Here is a 23,043-nt window from a genome sequence, read left to right as displayed (position 1 = left end):
CCTTTTTGCATTATAAATTGAACTTCATTTTCTTAAATAAATTTCAGCTTCATGATCCTCAGTTTACTCTTCATAAATGTAAATAATAAACAGCAAACAGAAAAAGAATATGAACATACTGAAATGAAGCTATAGTTTATATCACTAAACAGTTTCTGAATAAGAATTTCATAATATTTGAACATCTGTTATCCTTAGTCCAGAAGTATTATTGCTATTCCCATACTTGTAAAGTTTTCTCTATTAGCCAGTTTTCCCCTTTGTATTGCCAAACTACAAAATATATTTTTAGTGAGTCTAATTTCTTTCTGATAAAACAAATATCTTGAGGGACAAGCTATGGGTTTTTATATACTCAACATATATTTGATTATTTGTTCCTATGAATCATGTGCTCCAAGTTGTGGTTATTATACAAGCATGATTGCTGGGTAAGAGTAGCTTGTAAGCAAAGATTTTGATACTTAAGCCTTTGATCTTTTCCTCTTGCAGCTGTCAAATGCTACAAACAGAAAATTTAAAAAAAGCAAACAACAAGCAAAAAATCCCACAGAAATACTTCAGTTTAATTTTCTCACTCACTTTTCCTCTTCAGTTTCCCCCGACTTAAGAAACATTTCAAAAGCAGACAAAGTTATAGGATGCAAGATAATCCTTTAGAGGATCAGAGAGATGTGTCACTGTTTATACAACCCAGTTAGCACGGCCTTTCTGCAAATTTACTCTAAGAATCGAAATCATCTCACACAGGTGCTTGATACAAGCAAGTTGAAGGCCTCAACCAGAATGGAAGCCAAAGGATATCAGCTGGACACTGGAAACTGGCCTGTAGAGATAACACAGTAGCTGACAGCATTTTTAGGAGTTTTGAAGCCTGCGACTAAGCTCTCCTAAATCATATTCCCACAGCTGGTGAAAACTCAATGCCTGGATATGGTCATGAAACAGATCAATACCCATATCTCTCTAATTTTATTCAACTAATATGTGTTATATCATGATACCCTGAGTACAGAAGGCAATTTGTTACCAAGACTTTAGCATCAGCAATCTCATAACCTAAATGCTCTATATTTTCTCTTGTGGGAGATGCTTTGATAATTTTATTACACCCTAATTTCAACAGAGCTTCAGATAATGTTTTAAAATGAATGCAGCATTAAACTAATAAACAGTAAAACATTCTTCAGCCTAGGCACAATCCTGTCACACTGAAGTCAAAGATGGATTTAAGGGTCCAAATGTCACCTCCAGAGTTTATCGTGGCATAAAGTGAAGGATATGCACATATATCCTTTTATGCTTCTATTTTCATTTCAGTTTCTTTTACTTAATTCTTGGCTCTTACTGTATCCAAATAAAAACTTACTACTGCTGATTACTCAGTCTATTGTACTCTTCAGGTTACAATATCTTGCATAAATGTAGTTACAAAAAGGAAACAAAATTGTTTCTCTGAAATGACGTCATTTTGATTATATACAGACAAGGTAGTAAATTATGAGGACATTGGGATTCAGCCACATAAGTAGTCCTGTAATTAGTGGTATTTAACCCAGGATATTACCAAACATTATCAGGGAAATAATAATGGACAATGTATTGAATTTAGTCAGTACTTCCCATAAAGGGTACCCAAAGCACTTGACAGAGATTACTGCATTAGTTTTTACAATCCCATGGGATTAGATAGACCAAAGAAATTTTTTACAACAAGGGTAGTAAAACACTGGAAGAAGTTGGTCTAGTAGAAGATGTCCCTGCCCATTACAGGGAGGTTGGACTAGATGACCTTTAAAGGTCCCTTCCAACTCAAACTATCCAATGTGGAATATACTGTTCTTTTACAGAAAAGGAAATTGGAATACAGGCAACATTTTCCAAAGTGCTTATGGATTTGCAGTCCTTAATGATCATAGAAGTGTGAGCCAGGGGGAGGTGGAAGGAAGCTCTTCTGTCAAACTGACAGCACAATGAGAGTCAACCCCAAGCCTTTTTGTCACAATCTATGAATGCAGGTAACTTGCACTATGCCTCAGTGATGCATCTAGACAAAAAAAGGAAGGGCACAGCAGACATCCAGAATGAAAGAAAGAGAATAAGAAACTCATTTAAATGAGTTCCCTAGCACAGAATTGCTAGTCCCTAGTGATTTCTTTAAACCTTATGCAGAATCAAACATAGCCCAGAAGGCTTCAAACGTTTTCATCCTCTTACATCCCTGGGAATATGAGACATGATGATTTGATTGCACTGCAATGGGTAATCTAACAACAGCTTTTCCAGCCCTCATAAGTCCCTGTGACTCTATCTCAGTGCAACTGTGGAAAAACACAATTTTCTGTATGTTGTTTCCACAACCGTATAGCATTTTATGTGCTTCATGGAATATCTGAGTTCTTCTTGATTGAAACACAGTAGACAGAAACTCCTATAGGCATTTAATAAGCTTAATTGAAATAATTAAAACTTGAATTAAGAAGGCAACATTTGTCAAAAGTAATTCTCCCTTCCTAAATCTGTCATAGAGAGTAACTAAAACTAGATAAAGTCCCAAATTACTTAAATGTGCATCATCTAATTTTATCACTCCAATTAAGTTTTAACTCTGCTTAGGACATCAGACAGTTCTCTGTCCTTGGCAGAGAACTTCTTATTACAAACCTTTTAAAATCTAGATTTTGAATTATAATGTATAATTTGTATTTTTCACTATTCATTCAACTTTGTTCAGGAGACACATTTCAGGGCTTGAAGAAACAGTTGAGCTGCATCTGAATGAATTACTGTGTGGTACCAGACCAGTGTAATTGGTAGCTTTTAGCTTGCCAGAAACGCAAAGAAAAACATGTTGGCTTAAAATTCAATTAAGCTAACATGCTTTTCTAGCATTTGCAAAGGGCTAAAAGTGTGTATACAGTCAATGACCACTGCTCAGGTGATACATAAAATTTCATAAATCTACAGTAATAATTTTTTTCTTGATCTTTTAAAAAGAAATATAATACTTTGGTACAGCAAAATAGTTCCAGATTTACCCAATAATGACAGATTGGATTGAAATTTTAGTCTATGTTTTTGAAGATTTTTTTTACAGCAGCTCCTAGGTTTGCTGTGGGCCATCACTATAAAAATATAGAAGTGCCACCATCAGTATCAAAAAGAGCTAAATGGAGACAGAAGAACAAATAAACGTAACCCAAAGCAGACAAAGAGATATAGGAACAGAAACAGAGAAAAATATATTACATGTGAGCATATGAATAGCTTTTTTTAAGTTTCAGAGAAAAAAGAAATCTTTCAATTGACTTCAGTGGATAGTCAGATAATACTTAAAGACTGAGGGCAGGGGGCAGACCTAGAACAAGACATAGGCTGTTATGTCAGAGAATTCAGTAATTCCAAACCCCTGAAAATCCCTTAAAGCTCTTCTTTTTCAGAGACTACTGTACAGATAGAAGTTAAGTTTTAACCTCGACAGATGGAAGGATTTCTGCATCCCTTCCCATCTATTTAAACTCTTTTCCTGTTATGCCATGTACTGTTCTGCTTCTTTCCTGCCCCTGTTTTTAGTTCTGGACTTTCTGATGCTAAAGGCATTGCCTTCTTCCTCCAAGCAGAGGTTGTTTTACCTCTCTTCAGGGTCTGGTCACAGTTTTTAGAGCATTCGGGCTTCTTCCTTGTGCTAGTCAGTAGCAAGGAAAGAGAGGTTCAAGGACCAAGAATAATATTTGAAATAATGAATTAGAATTACTATTAATGTTCTTGGGCAAAAATGCTAAAATCCCTTAAGTAATGGGAAATAAGATCTGTGCATTTCTAGAGATTCTGGAACACTGCTCTTGGCTAAACAGAATCAGTATAAAACCACTGAAACTTCTCTAATATTCAAAGGAAGTGCATGTCTCCAGAATTTTTTTTGTGTGTTAAATTTTGAGAGTAAGCTTTCAGAGCATAACAGTGGTTTCTGGAACTACTAAACAATGCCTGATTTTTGCTTTTAAAAAAATATTTATTTTCAACAAAGCACTTCCCTTTCTATTGAGAAATTAATTTAAATTGCTTTAACCTTATAAGCCCCTTGGTAAACTGCTTTCCCATCCGAAACATCTGTGCTGTTTTCATTGGAGAAGAAACAGGTTTTTTGCATAGTGTAACCAGAAAAATGCATTGCTGAAAAAAGATAACTAATCTAGCATTCAAAAAGAGGTAGTAGACAAACCAGGCTGCTGCATGTTGCTGTTTCATGCCATTGACTCAGTGTTGCAATGCATTATGAAAATATATACTCACAGTCTAATCTAAAACTCATAAAAAAAGAAATACTGGAAAAATGGGTATATTAATCAAATAACTAAATATTAAATATGAAAATGGATAATTAAAATGTTGTAGCTGGAAAATTGTCTGTCAAAGGTCTTCATTAAGTAGTATTAGATGAGCACTGTTTCCTCATTAACGTGTTATATTATTTTGCTCTGTTTTATTCTAAACTTGAAAATTAATATTTCAGGGTTGAGTGACTAATCTGCCAAATGCAAGGAAAACATTCTGGAAATTCCTTAAGCTTCTACAATGGTCTCATGGTATTTCCAGTCTATTTATGTAGCACAGCACCTTGCATAAAATTTTACATAATATCATAAAGATGAGTGACTACCTTACTGTAACTTCCAGCTTTAGAAGATGACTTGTATTTTCCATGTGTGTGCAGTGCAAGCAGTGCATTGACCTTTCTGTGAGTTTCTATCTTACCTCTCAGACTGCTTACTTGAAATACTAAACTCTGAAGGGCAGGACCCCTTCAAAGAGAAGTAATATTCTCTCTCATAGGACAGTTCCAACAAGGTATTTTTTGCACTCAGTCTCCTTGCACAATCAAGAGGAAGAAGTAGGTGGAACCACCAAATTTCCAATGTTTCTTTTCTAATAAGAAATACTTATCATTGATTCTTAAATAAAAATGATAAAAAAGAAAATAATGCTGATATTTATGATCTTCTTCCTTAATTTTTTTTAGTCAGTGTTTCTGTAATTCCTAGAAGTTTATCCTTTTTCAGGATAATATATCACAGAGGAGGTTTTCCATCCTCTTCAATACTGAGGGGACTGCAAAAACTAATGCTTCTCTATCCAAGCAAAAATATTTAGCATGTATTCCCTCTAGATTGCCTTTTATTATTTCTTTAAAATATGGATGTATTTTAAAGATTTTACTTATTTTATAGAGTGCTCTTCTGGGAAAGAAATAATCTAATCATTAATTCTCAAAAGCACTGATTATTGCAGAACATGACGGTTAAATTTAAAATACCTTTCTATTTCAAAATCACCTTTTTTAAAATGTTCAATACAGTTTTTAAATTGTCAGAACAGAAGAAAATTATTCAATTTTCTGTTTGCTTCAGCATCCATTCTTTGCAGCCTTTTGATTCGTCAAAAATTTTAGAGTTTTAGCTTCAGTCTGAGCCAAAAGAATTATTTCTTTTACTTTTAGGAGTTCATCATTATCTGCTCAGCTGTGCACCCTTGGTGCTGCCTCTTGCTGCTTTGTCATTGTATGGTGAACTTTTCTGTTCAGCTCAACCCACTGAGATGGAGGAGAACTCACCCTGACTTTCTATGGGGTATAGGAAGAAATAGCAGCCTGGTGACAAGTTCCCTTTTAAACCTGTTGCCATAGTAACAGGCAGACACTCTTACTCTTTCATAACCTCCAGATTGGGAATTTTTCAAATTAGGGTGCTGTCTCTTTTCTGTCTGGCTGAGTTCTGTTTTGCATCTGTGACAAACATTGAAAACATTAATTGCCTTTTCCCAAAACCATTAGCACACAGATTTTCCACGTGCAGTGAATGGTCAGGATGTGATCCCTGCTCCGGGAATGAGATGATGGTGTAAGTACTCCTACTCTGGCCAAGTTGGAGACAGGGAATCTCAATTACTCTGTGTTGTGTTTTATTTTATGAAAAGAAGTGACATTATAAAATGGTGGGAAAAACATATGAAGTTGCACAATGACAGGTGATGACTGAACTCATCATTGAAAGTCGGGATCATACTATCAATATTTGCTGGTGTTCATCCTACTGCACTGCTTACACTAGTGCAAATCCCCTTAGGAAGACAGACTGAACCAGCAGCCTGTGTGCCCAGGACTGTGAGAGAAAACTGCAGTCATTTAGGTCTATGATAAAAGTATCTCCACCACCCTGGTAGTGCCAGTGAATTGTCCCAGTCCCAACAGAGCCTAAGCAGCCTATAACGAATGTGGAGGGGAGGTAGAGAATGGTTAACTTTGTTTCTGGGGAAATGGAGAGCACATCATTTAAGCTGCTCATCATGGGAATACATTTAAAAGGCTGCACATTTATCCTTTTGAAAAGGGACAATACAGTTAAGACACTCATTGAGGAAGGGAGGCGCGACAAAGCAGTCACATGAGTCAGTCTCTCATCTCTCATGCAGCTGTTGCACTCTTTATGGGAAAGTAAATGTTGCATGTCAGGTATGTACCCAGGTGTTACAGAGGTCAGCAGGGCATGAGGGAGAGAAAAATGTCCCTCCTTTGTTAACATCCCTTGTATGAAATAATTTAGAACAGAAATATTTGTTTATGAATACATAACCCTGTTTGTATTCTCTAGTAGAAATGAATGAATAATTCATAACAAATATCCTATTTGATTAATCTTGCATCCTTACAAATATCTTCCCCTGCTTGTGAATTGACCTTGGGCCTAATGGGATTTTTGCAGAGTTATCTGATATTATGAGGTATTTAATTTTTAGAAATAGCTTCTGGTCTGCAGATTGTTACTAAGCATTTGTTGCCAAAAGCTTATAACTAAAATGCCAGACCATTAGCATGTTTTTATATCATGCTCAGACCATATGATTTGATTTTGTACTATAACTGAAAGTAATTCACAGAACAAGCTCTGAAGCATAACTGAAAGTTTGAAATTTATTTTCTGAAAAATGTATTATTTCATTAACATTTTCTGTGATCTTGATCATCACATCAGTAAACTTCTACACAACAGTTTCTGGGTACTGAAAAAGGAAGGATATGAAGTGGAATTATTTAGAGATATAATAGAATAACAGCAATAAAAAGGCTATTTTTTGCAGTATCTATTCATCTAGTCACAACAAGCAAATAACAGTGTGACACTGAATTATATCGGGGCACCTCATGTTTAAAATGTCTTGTAAGTTTAAAAGACTTTTACAACGCCACACCAAACTACCTGGCTACATATTTTTATTACATGATAGAAAGAAAGTCCTGTGGATAAAAGATTAGCTTGGAAAATCTGCCGTCAAGTTTTCCTGTCCAGCCATGAATTCATTGCATGGATCAGGATAAGGCCATGTGAAGTGACGCCAGTTGCCATGGAGAGGCTTGACCTGGCCTCAGTGAATTGCAGTTAAACTTAGTGGATATCTCTTGTAGACTCCCTACTTCAGTTCTCCATAGCACAAGAGTAAAAGTAACTTCTGTACCTGAGAGGTTAGTGTCAGAAACCAGGGAAACATTCAGTCTCTGGGATAAAGCCCATCTAAGAATTTAGAATAGAGTGTTTGTTATTATGCCCATTAATTACAGGGCTGAGTGTCAGTGTTGCAGTTTACTCCATGTGGCCAAGCCCTGGTTGCGACTGAAGTCCCACCAGCACCAGTGAAAGTCTACTCATATTTAAGCATCCCTGAATGCTCTGTGGGAAGGTGGACTGAGTCAGATATGGCAAAGAGGAAAACCAAGAGCTCACTGACAACCCCTGCCCCATCCTTGGGAAAAATTCCCATTGTGCCTGGTACATAAGGCTAAACCTCTTGAAAAGTGAAAAGTATTCAGACGCTCATTGCACTGAGTAAAGTTGGATAATATGGTAGAAGGACAGACAGACTGAAAAGTCAGGCCTTTATTTATGCTTTTATTTCAAGAATGGCTATATCCTTTCTTCCTTTCAACACATAAGGTCATAATGGCACAATCATGCAATGAACAGTGATTGAATAACCATGAGTTACTGTCTGACACTTGGACCTTACAAATTTATCAAAAGCACAACTGCATCAACTGAAATAAAGATGCATTTTTGTAACCTGCTCTTAAACTCCCTTATAGTTTACTTTGCAATTGGGGCAGGTTAAGACCATTATTAGTAACTGCAACCTATTTTACAGGTTTCAACCTTTTTCTTAACATAATTCAATATCCTGAAGAGAAAACAGTAATTTACTGAAACAAAAAGTCTTTAGTGAATGTTCTTTTTCTTTGCTTGACATTAGAAGTGGCTATGTGTAAAACTTATGTAAAATAAATGTTTTCCTTAGGTATAAAAAGGAGTCAAAGTAGTTTTCAATAATCTATTTTGTAGGAAACAAACCAGACTATGAAATATGGAAAGAAGAAGTTCTGATACAGACCCACACGGAGGATGGTGCCGGTGAACAGCCTGGACTGTACCAGCTACAAACATGAAAGCCTTTGGTTGTGGGAGCTTGAAAGTTATGCATTTTACTGTGCGGGTTTGAGTTCAAAAGGTTTTACTGTCACCTTCCCCCACATGGTTGTCACCCCTCCAGTGTGTTCCCCCTGAGACTTTGTTGCCAAGGAGTCATTGTGCCGCTGAGGCACAGGGACTGTCTCCTGGGTCAGAGCTGTCCCCCTCGGGTGGCATCCCAACCCCCATGCTGCCAGCTCAGCCGCTGCTGTGCTGCTGCTGCTGCCCAACGGCAGCAGCCGAGACCTGCCAGGGTCTCTGCCCCTGTCAGGCCGGGTTGGAGCAGCCCCATCTTTGGGATTGCTCTGCCTCAAGATGCCAATTTAGCTGCTGACATCGTGCCCACCCCTCCTATTGGTTTCTGCCTCTGTCCTAACCCCATTGGTTATCTCACCCATCTACTATCACCAATCCCTTGGTTCCTACTGGGTTTGATCCTTGTTTCCCCTGTTGGCTAGCTGAGTGCCCACATCACTCCCTTCCTCTGAGCCCTTACCCAATCCTGTCCAAGTTCCATCACCTTCCCCTCAGAATCCTATAAAACCGTTGTGATTGTGCAATAAATCAGTTTTTGCCTCCCATCTCTCTGAGTAAACAGATCTCTCTTGTGCTCTCCAGCTCAGAGGGACCTGTGGGAACCATCTCCTACCCCCCAACATTATATACTATTTTTCCCTCTTTGCTCTGTGCATGTACTACCTAGTCAAATCTTTTTAATTAGAGATGTCCATCTCATCTTTCTTGTTCACATTTCTTTAACTATTTGAATGCCATTCAAGCATTCAACGTTTTCTATGTGTTATTACAATTGCACTATTTTTTGTAACACCCAGAGCAAAATGTTGCCTTTGCCTTTACAGGCCTAAAGTAAATAAGACTGAGAAATTTCTAGATAGCATAGAAAAGAGTAGTTTTATAAAATGTTTATTTTCTAATACACTAACATTGTTCATATAATATAAACATCAGTTAGATGAAAGTTAGGAATTGGAAGAACACCAGTTTCCACGCGATTTACAGTGACATGCTTGGGATCATGCATGTCAGATCTCTTGCTCCCACAACCATCCCCTGCCACATTTATCAGGTTGCTTATTTGAGATATTACTAGTGAAAAAATAGGAATTTTTGGTGTGAGTGTGAAGCTTGTAACAGTAATAGTTATCACCTGGAACTCTGTTAACAAATAAATGTTTATGGAAAAGGTATAAAATATTGTTCTTAAAAACAGTCTATGAACACTTGGATAAGCTTTTCTGAAGGAATCCATCTCATTTCTGCCTGTTTTATGAAATTAAATATTTTATAGAATCAATAGTGTAAAAGAGTTGAGATCAATCCCATCCCTTGATACCTTTTCCCAATTAAGGCAGTGGATCATTTTATTAATAATATTATTTAATGACTATTCAGCATTTTCACTCTGGTGAGAGACTGTGCAGATTAATTAATCCCCACCAAAGACCCAAAATCTCACTAGGTAATACTAAACCCATTTTACAAATAAGGGCCTGGGGACAGAGATTCTTCAATACCAGAGAGATTGTAACTTGAAGCTCCCTGGGACAGTGAGAGTTTAGAATAATGAACTACCTCAAAGAATATCATCTTGACTCTGTCTTGACTTGGGAAACTATTTTCCTTCTCCAGGAAAGCCCTTTCTGTGTTTTCTTCAGGAATGACAGTCTCTAGCAGTCCTTCAGATTGAGGCTGTTCATACAAAATAATGATGTAGTCATTGGGCTGCGTATGCACAGAAAGAAAGCAAGCCCACTTCCATAGCTCAGTGATTACAGTATTCACCTAGAACCAGATTTCTCTCCGATGAATATTTAACTCTATGCGTATGCAACAGCAATAAAAAGTGAAGACTGAGAAAGAGCTAATAGTTTGCAGCTTTTATATTTAGTCCATGGACTTGAACTCAAATCGTCAAATGACAGAACACAACACCAGAAGAAAGACAGAGACAGATGTGTTCTGTCCATCTTTAGATGGCAGTAGCTGCAACACTAGCATAGCTGTACCTACAGAGCTTGTCTATACAGAATTTAACTAACTATGCCACAACTTCTATAAAAGCATTCCCAGTTTCAGTGATTCTCTCTAGGGGAGAATGGGTTATCATTTGTTTTTATTGATGGCATCCAGTGTGAGAGACTGAAATGGTAAATGCCTTAAACATTGTTAAAATCAGTGAAAGACTTTTGAACACTGTAGCAAACTGTGCAAAGAAGCAACTGCTCACTGAAGCCCACTCCTCCCCAAAGATGCCTACTAATTTGGACAGGCATGGGAATTTGAGCTAACATAAAGGTGATACTATTGTCCAGCAATCCCAGGTCGAGTGAGAAGAATGTACCCACAAGTGTGAGAGACTGGAATGCTAGTGGCTCAATCAGGCTACAAGCTGGCTGTTGAATCAGATAAAGATAGAGGTAAATCCTGTGAAGTGAATCCTTACACAAATGACTCAGTTGTCATAACTCTCCTCCTCTCTGGGGAAGGACCAGGACATTCACAGGAAGCCTGAAGGTACTCATCTCTGCTAGCAGGACATAATGGACCATAATTGACTCAACTGCACTGACTTAACAGGCAGCTGTAACATTTTAGAAGGTGTCAAAAACTCCTGAAAGGTCCTGTGATCAAGTGTAAAACTCCCAGCCCCAGAGGAAGTACCAGGGCATTTCCACCTTGCCTAAGCAGAATATAAACCCCTATGAACTCTGTATTCTGTGTGCTTCCCTCACCATCTTGGGCTTCACTTGGTTGACCCAGACTGCAACCATCACTCCGATGAGACTGGTACCCTCACCACTGACAAGACCAGAAGAAGATTTCTGTCAGAATCCATGGAGTGGTGATACTTACCTCTCTGTTACTTGCTTTCTCTCCACTCCCCACCACGGCCCCCCTTATCTTTTCCCTGTTCCTTTCTATCTCTCTCTACCTCACATTTACTGTTAAATAAAAATCTATGCTATTGACTTGGGCATATGGTCTCATTTGCACCTTAATTCAGGCAGAGACATCTCTCTAATAATTTTAATAACCAGATCATAACATCCAGTCCATGTGTTTTGGCCACCTACAGTTTAGCAGTTAGGAGGGCAGGATTTTCTTCTGAAAATATTAAAGCCACTCACCGACCTCTTTCCATGTATTATCTAGAGATCTTTGGTACTTACTTTCAGAGAATTCCAATAGGGACACATAATTTAGGAGCAAGAACGGGTTGTTCCTTGCTTTTGCTTTTGGCATAATTTTTTCAGTCCTTTGGACATAAATAGCTGAAATTTATTGAAAGCAGCTTAATTTATTTGTAGCCTGGTTTGTGATTTTTTTTTTCCTTTCCTGTTTCTCCTTTCTGACTAATCACTTATCTTCTTCTTAGTGAGGGTGCTGGATGATTGATCAGATAAAATATATCTTTGTGTCAATCTTTGATTAGCTATTTTATTTGAGGGCCCGTGCTCCTATAGATGTCTGACATTAACTACTGTTAACTTATATATCCTTTACTCTGGCTTCAGAAATCCTGCAATTCTTTCTCATCCAAACAGGAAGGAGAACAATTTTGACATAATTCTAGGGCATGGTTTATCTCAGTCTTCATTAAGCTTCTTAAGTAGGCCAAACCTGCTATGTCTTTGAAAAGTCTATCACCCTTCATTGACTCTAAAGGAACTCTAGAGATCTACAGTTTAGACATTTACAACTGAATTAATTTCCAGCTCTTAGATGAGATGAATTCTAACCCATCTGAACTCCTTTCTGCGTGCTGTGAATGGGGATAGCAGGTTGAAAAAATTCAAATGTCCAAGAAGGCTTAGAGATATGCTCATTTCATGACTTCTCCATAGGATCCACTTGTGATATTCCTAGGGAGCCTTATGTTTAACTGTATCTTCCCTATTCACTTTTTTGAATAAGGCAGAAACTGCCTGAAGGTTCTTCAGTCTTCCTTAACACATCCTTCTGTCCAATTATCCTGTAGCTTTTTCACTTGTTTTTGAATATTAAGTCCAATACAGATATTTTTACACATCTGGTGGAACTTCCTGTTTTGAGTGTCACTGAGTGGCAACACTACTTGTTTTAGAAAGTCCTGTTCTAAGAGCTTGTTTAAACATAACAACAACCCCTGCCTGAATTCATGCATCTTGTTCAAACTGCTCGGGTAGTTTTCCTTAATACAGTAACTATGATTTAGCTTCCTAGCAATGTGCAATGATACGATCAGGGTGAGAGTTTATGGTAGTCTTGTCAACTACAAAAATATCCTAATAACACAAAATAAACTGTTGCAATGTATTAATATGAGCATATGCATAAAAAGGGAAAAATAACTTTACACTGACTTCTGAAATGTAAGTAAGCTCACACTGAATAAAGGGAGCTTTAACCAGCAAACACACAGAAACCACTTTCCATTATTTCTCTTCCAAAAATAACCACATAAAGTAACTTCATATAAATAAAAATTTTGTTTGATTTCACATAAACCAGTGACAATCTGAGTATGAAATTCCAAGAAGAGAAAGTCAATTTTGCACAATCTAAATGCACAATCTAAACTTAAGCCACTGGGACATTTTACTACTAGCTTGTTAAGACAGAAGTATCAAAATTTCACTAATGGGCTTTAAGATTTTCTGATTTCTTCTTGCTTCTGTTATTTTTTCAAATTGAAAAGGTAACTTTGAATACTCTGTCTGCAATTAGTATGTTCTCTAAGGGGTAAGGCAAAAAGACAAAAGAAGGAAGGTTGGTAATTCTTCTTTTGAATTCTTGTTTGTGTGGGTGTTGCCCAAATCTGATGGTTTATTCTGCTTTCCATTCTCTAACCTTATAGAGCAGGTGAGAAATTCTCAAAAGGATTTGACTCAAAGGTTCTTGGCCACTCTCATTGACACCAGCTGGTGCCATGCCTGCTATGGGCCCTGTAGCTGGAGGAAGGCTGTACCCTAGAGCAGCCTCCTGCTGCCTCACCCCACAGCTGTGCCCCCAGCCTCTGGATGCACAAGCAGTACCAGTTATCTCAGAGATGGTATCTGTACCTAGCTCCTCCTCTGGCGTCCCTGGAAAACTGAAGCCCGACTTGAGCAGATCGCCACCCTCTTCTTCTGAAAAGACAGAAACAAAGTAGCTATTTAATAACTCTGATATTTTTCTATATCCAGATATAAACTCTCCACTAGTTTTTAAATTCACTCAGTGATACCTATTACCATTCAGCGTCTCTGATAGCGTGAAACTATTGATGTGCTAATACCTGCAGTATCTATCCCTTTGTCAGTTGTTCCAGTGTTCTTTAATTATTATTAATTTTTTTATTTTGCTAGACAGTTGCAAATCACTAGTGTCATTCATAAATATCTTTTTTATAATATTGTTTACATTGTTCTTTCCAGCTTTTCTTAGTCACATTGAATTCTACTCCTTTTAGCCTTCATGTGTTTATTCCACAAGAATCCTTATTGCCAGTCCTTTAATTGCACCTTTAGCACTTTCCACTTACGGTTCTCAGGCCACTTTTATTACCTTTTATACGCAACCAGTTCAATTTTGCTATTGTGCACTCTGATATTGCTGTGATGGAGACTTTCTCCTGTCAACAACATTACTTTTATGCCAGACATAACTTCTCTAATTCTGGAAAAGTACTAAAATGAGGGTGTATGTGTATTCTGTATGAATGCAGAAACCACCTAAATGGCCTGAGTGAAGCTCTGAGCTACCCTATTTATACCTCTTTCAGAGTTGCAGTTTGTTGCCTCTGCATTGCACTCTTGTCATACTGGAATACAAACTATCTTTGAACCAGGCACTTAGTTCAGATATTTCTATAACAGAGATGCATATGGAAAATTGGGTCAGTAACATTTACATAACGTACAAGATTGGCTTAAGAATACATAGATTAGGATAAAAAATATCACAGTATCACATTCATGTATTTACCCAATACTACCTTTTAAATGATTTTTTTTTCTCTATTTCCATGTTTGCTGGTGTCTCAGCCAAGTGGAAATTATTGAGTATATACAGCCTTTGACTGCACTCTTTCTTTCTATCTGTGTGTGTTACAAGCACAGATACCTGAGAAGAGTTATGAAATACTCCATAGCCTCTCACTATATATTCAATCATCAGCTCTTCAGAGAAAGATAAAAACAAGTATTGCAGACCGTGGCTTTTGTGGTGCTCAACCGAGGACTGACGACTTCTAAATAACTCACATCAGTTCATGTTGTCATACCCTCAGGCAGACATTTCTGTAAGTTTGAACCAGCTCAGACTTTTCTTAAGAGTACCTCAATGTCTGTATCAGACAAGCGGGTTTTTTTGGTGCAGCTTACAACAGACACACTCTTTTTTCCGTTTCAGTGTTCCATTTAACAAACACATGCATTTTGCATATTTCTTGGTCTTGGTTACACTTTTTATTTGTGCTCTGATTTTTCATCAATTATCTCACAGGAAGCAAAATGAGTTAATGTACTCATGTGGATCTCACAAGTAATTGCTCTGAGGTTTTGAAAATTCCTGAAGTTAAGAATATATAATTGATAAAAATGGGTAGTATAGCATGGATACTGTATTGAAAGTTAGTCTCAAGGTTGTTAACAATGTTGGATAAGCTGAGCTGTCAAATAAACATCTTGTTTATAAACTCAATTGTTAAATAAACCCACTCTGTTAAAACACAGCCTACCAGAGATCTCAGTGACAGATAAAAAGTCATACACAATTTATAAAATGACTGGCATATGAGTTTAAATTAAACTTCATTTGAAGAGGTAATGGACAAGTCTAATTAAATAAAAGCACAAATTAGGCAGTTTCCATGGAGACTTTGCTCAAATGATCTGCCTGTATTGTATAACTCATATGCCTGTCCTCTAATGTGGCTGCACAGGAGTAAGGAATCAAACGAAAGCTATAACAAAAATGTTCTGAAAAATCCTTTACATTCTTGTAAATGACTAGGGGAACTTACTTCCAACTTTAGAAAAAAAAAAAGAAGATTGCCATTGAAACAGTAGTTCTGTAGTTTTGAAAGCCTATTAATTTATTCCAAAGGACTATCATGCATGTGTATTCAGAAACACTTATGCAATGAATGCATAACATTATTTCTCACATGTAAGTTTTTAGCATCCTAAAACAAGCTCCGCCCCAAAATAGGTTAAAATGTTATGAGTAGGCTAAACAAGACTAAACATTTGTCATTCTGAAGTGTTGGAGGAAAAAAAAGGAAAATAATAAATTTCCTTTTTAAAATTAAAGGGAAAGGTCATGCAATGGGATCCATAAGTCAAATTCTGACTTTTCTGTAAACATTCTGTGCAAATTTGGACAATTCAGTTAACTTCTTTCTGTCTCATTTTTCCAGCAGAATTAGGATTAGAGTTAATTTCTTTCTTGTAGCTATCCTACATGAATTCATTTGTTAGTGTCAGTAAACATGTTGTCTAGAAGAGCCTATAGGGAGCACAAAGGGATGAAATTTCATTCCTAAAGAAAAGCTGTAGTCTGTTTGGAATATGGTCAATTGCAAATATTTCAAAGAAACTTAGAATTCTTTTGTGATTCCCTTAAATTTATGAATCTGTATGAGGGATATGAGTAGCTCTTAGTGATTAGTTTACTTCCTAAGCATGAGGACTTCTTATTCCTTTTTTATGACAATACCTATTCACATCATTATTTTATTATTTATATTGTCCTTTAAAAATGCTGCTGTCAGTCCTGTCAGCCCATGAAGAGATTCTTTTTTAGGATTTTGCACTTACAAGGGATAAATTAATCTAGAGTCTCAGTGCCTCAGTATTACAAAGATAATCTTTGTATGAGGTTGAACTGTACCTCAAACTCATTCCTTCAGCAACAGACATACATGGTCTTTGTTTATTGCTTCAATTTTTCTTAGAAATTATTTGGTTTATTATTGACCATAGAAAGGGAAAGCACATCCTTCATTCATGAGCACAGCTGCAACCTTCATATCTCATAGTAATAAAGTCAGGCAGATTATCACAGAATTATTGCACATGCCGAAATGCAAGTGTCATTTTATGTCATTCACCTTCTCTATCTCATAAATCCACAGTATCTCTGCTTACCCTTTGCTACCTACTAGTAGAACAGTCTACACTAGTGGACCTAGAAAACGGTGCTCTTAGCACAGAATGCTTTGATGGGCAATGAATTGCAAACAAAGATGAGATTATGAAAATAGGATGATTCACAACAGAAGTTCTTAAACAATGTATGGAACACACAGTTCAGACAAGGGACAAGTATCAATATAAAAACTACTGCATCACAAACTGGTCTAAACAGAAAGCAAGAACCTTTCTCTGAAACTGAAACTAAAAAAATTAGTGGGAAGTCTTCACTCTCAACAGTTTCAAAATAGTCACAGAAATGAAAGGTTCTAAGAGTGCAGAGACGTCTGCTTCCACGAAAGTTGAATGTATAGTAAAATGATGCTGTGATCTGCATAAGTAGGAGAGCACAAACTGTCATTTATATGTAGTATCTCATTTTCTTCTTTAAAAATGTGATGGATCTGTCATGCATTCCAGTGTAACACTGCACAGATGACACTCAAAACTGTGATAGGAATCTTTCACAGCTGAAGTTCTCCAGTCTTAAGCTTGGAAACGTCAGAAGACATTGCTAAGTTGGAACCAGCTTGACAGATCCAGACGGCTCATTCAGGCCTGAAGCTACTACATGTACAGTGGGAAATGACACAGGCCAGCATCCAAGACCAAGCTGGCATGCATAGCTTTTGTCCTCAGAACAGGCGGGATGTCTGTCAGGAGCATGCTCTGGCTTGTGCTGTTCCATACCCTGCTAAGGAGATATTATCCAGGGAAGCCCTGGTTGGTATGGGCCAAATCTGGGCAAAGGTGTGTACTGTGGCAGAGAAGAATAATCACTTTGCCTATCCTTCAAATTTTATCATCTCAACTTTAACTTCTTAATCTACTATCTGACCATGCCCTATCAGTAGAAATTCTGTTCCTTCACCTCCAAAGTCTTGCTCCAAGATATGTCTCATTCTATCCTTAATAACCAGACATGCTGTTTCCACCTCCTGATTGTACTTCTTCCATCACATATCCATCTACAAAATAGGCTCCAGTCTCAGTGGACTTGTTGCTCACACAATTTAAAAGGTTTACATCAGCAAGACTTATAATCAAGTAACTGGCTTTTCCATCACAATTTAAGATTAAGAATGAACTAGAACTGATGTAGAAATTGTCAGTTCATTGGATTTTAATTTATTTATTATTGGCCCACAGTGGACCTCACACCAATTTTTAACTCTATGTGCATTTCTTTCAGCCTGCAAGCTCCCTAGGGTAGCTGTTGTTTTTTAGTTGTGTCTTATAGCACCTGCTATATTAAGTCTGACAACAGATGAAAGAAAACACAGGGTTTAAAATACCTGAATTAGGCTGCAATTTCATTTAATCACATAATTACAGATCATAGAATGTGTCCACGGTATGAATATGGGACACATCAGTCCATGATCCGAGAAAACAAAATCACTTCTCCCATACTCGAGATATGTAGAGATCTAGAAGACATATCTCCTGTACCTCAAAGTCCACTAGCCTGCTATGCAATAAAAGCACTTCTTGCATGTGGCCTTTGACCCTAGCCAAAGATAGCCCCAGTCTGTTCAGGTTATGTCATGAGAACAGAGAACTAAGAACTTTGATGAGTCAGTCTGGTCATTCCTAAGGAAAATGATCAAAACCCTGCATGCCTGGGATCTGTTAGGGACCCCTAACCCCTCCTGGAAGACAGCTAATTGAATTGGCTCAGACTTTCCCCAAGTGGTCAAAATCACTTCTGGCAGACCTATTCCTTTCCTCACTTGATCCTCAAGAGGTTACATCCAATCAATATTATAACATGTTTATAGTAAATTAGGTGTGGTGAAAGCTCTCTGGCCATGAGGCCAACTGGTGTGGTCTAGTCATAACTTCAAGAACAAGTTTTCTCCATCCACATTATCATGGGGAATGGTTCCTTGCCCATGTTAATCACCTGGGAATTATTTGGGACAGTGAAATGAGTTGGCCAAGTCTAAAACTAAGACAGAGACCTCCCTGACCAGCACTTCAAATAAGCAAATTCCTATTTGTTGGGCCTTGTCCTGGCACTTTATAATTTACTACTACAGAAGTAGGCCAGGTGGCAGTATTATCAATACAATATTCTCATGCATTGTTCTGATAGCATGCTGATAAGCAACAAATACACAGTAAAGCAGGGAAAACTCTGATTGAAATAAATATTAAAGATGATAGTAGCAGATTTAAGGTTATTGTGGTTTCCTTTGCGAGAGGCCTGTGTGAAAAGTACTAACAGTAAGAAGTCATTATTTAATTAAGTTGCTTTTGCTTATGCCATCACAGCTTCCCTTTTTTGTTCTTATTTTCTGACACACACACAGACATACACACACAGACACACACAGACACACAGAGAAATGTTCCCGATGAATCCAGCAAAGATCTGCTCATCCTAACATGCTGGCTCCAGCACTGGCATGAAATGGATGTTGCTGGAAACAAGGCAAATACATAGATTGCCTAGAATACTTTTCCAGCTTCCCGCAATCTGCACTTAAGGGACTTCCTGAGACAAAAGTTTAATCTAGACCATCATTTCTAATAGCCACCAATGGATCTATCCTCTATGGATTTATCTAATCTTCTCTGAGCCCATTTATACTGATAGCCTCTACTGCATCCTGTACTAGTGCACCTCACAATTTAATTATGCTTTATTTGAAAAAGATTTTCCTTTTTGTTTGTTTGTCAAGATGCCTGATAATTAAATTAGGTGCTTCTATTCTTTGGTTGTAAAAAATAATGGATCATCGAGCCCTATGCACTAGGTCTATATCATTTATAATTGTGTAGACATTTACCACATCCCTGCCTTAGTCCTTCCTTTTCTGAACTAAGGAATCAATCTGTTTAGTATTTTATCATGGCAAAGCCGTTCTAAATCTTTCATCATCCTTCCCACTCTTCTCTGTACGTTTTTGTTGCTCTGCTATGCCTTTTTCAGACACAACAGCCAGAAATTCAAATAGCTTTATAGTATGGCTTTTTCCTGTGGAATGATGTTTGGTATGATTGCTTTTTCTTCTATTTTCTTTTTTTAATATTTTCATCTGCCCATTTCATAACTTACTCATATTAAGTTTTGCCCAGGAGAGATAATTTGTTTGGCTTTCCAAACACAAACATATTTCTCCTATAAATTACAGTAATAAATAATGAAGAATCCCAGCATTTTACCTAACTCAGGTTAATACCAAGACTACTAAAGCCAACCACCGTCCCCACCCCTTGACAAGCAGGACCGAGAAATTCCTGATCTCTTGCTTTCATCCAGCTTGTTCACTTTTATACAGCATAATTCCAGACAGCAGGGCTATGAAACCAGGCATCAGCTATCAGAGAGAGTAGCCAGGCACACAGCCTAATAAATCAGGGAGAGGAAGCTGACTGTGTTCCTCAGGTCCTACCTTGGAAAAAGAATAAAACAAAATATATTGCAGGGAAGCACATAAGCTGTCAGGGATCATCTTAATCTTGGTGCACTAATTCTTCTCAGCTTTTGGCAGATGAAAATCATTCAGAAAACACAGGTATTGTTAGTAGTATTATGGTGATCACCCTGAAAGGCAGTGGCTCTCCATAGCAGCCTTTCCTGAGCCATCCAGAGTAATTTTGCTTCTTAGAAATCTTTCAGAGCTGTTTATCCCTTTTACCCCAAAGATCTGCAAGTTTCTCTTCTCTGTTCCACATCCAGCAATAAATGCAAAAATGTGTTGGATAATGCTGTGGAGTCTTAAAGCAGAGTCACTTTTCAATCATTCTGGAATTTAAATGACTAATTCAGTTAAATAACTCTATCTCTCCATATCAAAAATAACAAGTGACTGCAAGCAAAAAAAGAGTAAGTCAATGATAAGACAACGTGTTCAGACACGCCTGTGCATGATGTGCTTCAAGCAGTCTAAGAAATTTCTAAAAGCCCTTTTTTCCTGGATTTTTCACATCTGAATGATTATATCAAGACTCTGATTGAGCTATTTACCTTTTATTGCTTTTCAGGATCTGTGAGAGGAATTCCAAATACTCTATATAAAAAAGTGGGAAAATTAAAAATTAAATTATCCTATTACTGTGAATCATGATCCTTATTCTGTGAACCTGAGACTTCTGGATACCCCAGAAAAACCTTTAGTTTTCAATATATTTCATATTCACTTTGAGGAAAAGCATTTCTTTAAGACTCGCCTTAAAAATGACTGAGATCTCTAATATTAAACTGTTTGAAAGAACCTTTCCATTTTCAGGTTAAAACTAGTTATGCTATCATTACATTTTACTTTTCTCTTTGGTAGAAACCACAATCAGATATACAACAATTATTATCAACAGGTCATGGCATTCTGATTTTACCAATTTGTTTTATGGTGGGGTAAAAGGTCTGAGCAGTGTCCCTGTCTTTCAAATGTTTAACAAATAAGATATTTTAACATTAGAGAACAACTGCATTTGTTATCCTGATCTATCATGGTAGGAGACATTTAGCATGAAAAACCTTTGACCCTAATGGGGTGTGAGGGCAAAGCCAGCAATTCCACTAAAAACTGAAATTAGCTTTAGTAGCTGCAGTCGTGAAACCCCTCAATAAGGCCTTTTGACATTAGATGATGAAGCTCTATATAAATGGAGATGGGATGTGTATGGGTTTCATTCCCACACAAGCCAATTTTGCTAAGGATTTCTGTGAACACTTAAATGCTGGGGTGGTATGATTGACAGATGGTGGGGGGTTTTATTTAGCAAATATGATTACATAATATATATTATGTAGCTTCCTTTTGGTGATTTAAGCAGATATGAAATGCAGTACCTATTAAATCAGCCATTTTTCTCTCTCAAAAATAGCAACAACCACAACAAAGTTTCTTCCTAGAAAGAATCATGGATCTAGAGCAGCGGTAGCAGGCAAAGACTGATGGATCAGGATGTCACATTTCTTTGCTCTGTGTTTTTGTAGATGCTGCTGAAGATTAATCCCTCAGATTTAATGCTTTTTCTAGTGATTGGTCATTAGTTCTTCTCCCTTCCCCCCTCCCATGCAGTTGCAATGCAAGTGTTGCTCTCTCATCTGCTTCCTTTCTCATCTTTCCCTTGTCCCATATCCCTCTCTTTTTCATCTCCTTCATAGATCTGCTTTATTCTTCTTTTTCCTTTTAACCCTCCTCCACCAGTGCTTCCTTTCTTTTTTTTCCTGCTTCTTCCATCCTCAGCCCTAATACTCTTGAGGTGCAAGTAATATGTCACAGGTTGAAGCAATCCTGAAGATTTTGTGCATTTGTGTGTGCGCCCACCTATGTGCTCTACTGGGCTATTCACACCACAAGGCCTTTAATGAAGGACTGCAAATAATTAGAAAGCCCACATAAATTTTTCCTCTTCCCATAGCAATTTTCAGCTACAAATTATAAAAGCATCTCTTAGAAAGACCGTGAATTTAATAAAATTGTTAAGTGAGAGCCTACAATGAAAGAAACGTAAATTTTCAAATTCATTTCATACAGTTTTGGCATTTTTCACAAGTTAAAACAAATCTGAAGCATCACATGTTCAAGCTAGAAAAATAAAACTTCTAAAAATGTAAAAATGGGTTGCTTCAACAACTGAAAATCTCTTTTTCTCCCCTGCATTCCTAATTTAAGAAGGAACTTGCTTGGAACTGACCCATAAACAGTTTCAGTTTCAATAAGGTTGGACTTTACAAAAGAAAGTGTTCTGCCAACTACCTCACCACAGAATGCTTTCTCACTAATGCATTTGTTTAGCACTCTGCACAGTGGGTGCAACCTTCCTTGAGTCCTCTCTGGTTGCTCTAGAACTGTGTAATATGCGGCAGATATTTTTGTGATTGCTTACACACACCTAGTGACTCATTATATTTTAAAAACAATTACAACGGGGCTGAGGTGAACCTTTCAATTTGCTGGTTGTGGCATTCAGCTACAATCTGTGCAGCTGCTGGGTTATTTGGATTTTCCCTATGACACAGGCAGAAATGAAGTTGGGGGAGAATCAGTTTTGTGCGTGGCCAGTGAAACTGAAAAGCAGAATTATAAGCTGTGTGTTGCTGAGTGGGCAGAATCAATACTTAGGATGCTGCAAAAGGTGTATACATGCTTGGTGAGTTCCTAATCCTAAAGTTCACTGGATTTATCTCCCAGAAACACATGAAATTTTCATTTAATTTCTCAGGGATAGGCTTTTCACTGAAGCACCTGAGAGCCTGGGCACCCTTTTCTTCTACTGTTAGTGGGGAGGACTGGACAGCTCTAGACAGTCCAGCCCCACTTTCCAGGGAATATGGGAAGTTGCCACGCTCTTCAGAAGAGGGCCTAAAACAAAAATGACATTAAGCCAGACTGTCA

The 23,043-nt window shown here is 37.4% G+C and overlaps 1 protein-coding gene across 6 annotated transcripts in view; it reads right to left on the bottom strand.

Annotated features, from left to right (window-relative positions):
* Positions 1 to 23,043, bottom strand: part of DLGAP2 (DLG associated protein 2) — a 459,639-nt gene that overhangs the window by 93,146 nt on the left and 343,450 nt on the right. The window contains exon 4 of one of the 6 annotated variants that reach the window (XM_071548431.1): positions 13,577 to 13,642. The exons of the other annotated variants lie outside the window; for them this stretch is intronic. Within the exon in view, the coding sequence (XP_071404532.1) occupies positions 13,577 to 13,642 (66 nt within the window). The remainder of the gene's footprint in view (positions 1 to 13,576; positions 13,643 to 23,043) is intronic. 6 annotated transcript variants of the gene reach the window in all.

This window comes from Pithys albifrons, chromosome 2, assembly GCF_047495875.1.
Source record: "Pithys albifrons albifrons isolate INPA30051 chromosome 2, PitAlb_v1, whole genome shotgun sequence".
Classification (NCBI taxonomy): domain Eukaryota; kingdom Metazoa; phylum Chordata; class Aves; order Passeriformes; family Thamnophilidae; genus Pithys; species Pithys albifrons.
Note: the sequence above shows the minus strand (reverse complement) of the source record. Positions and strands in the feature narration are given on the sequence as shown.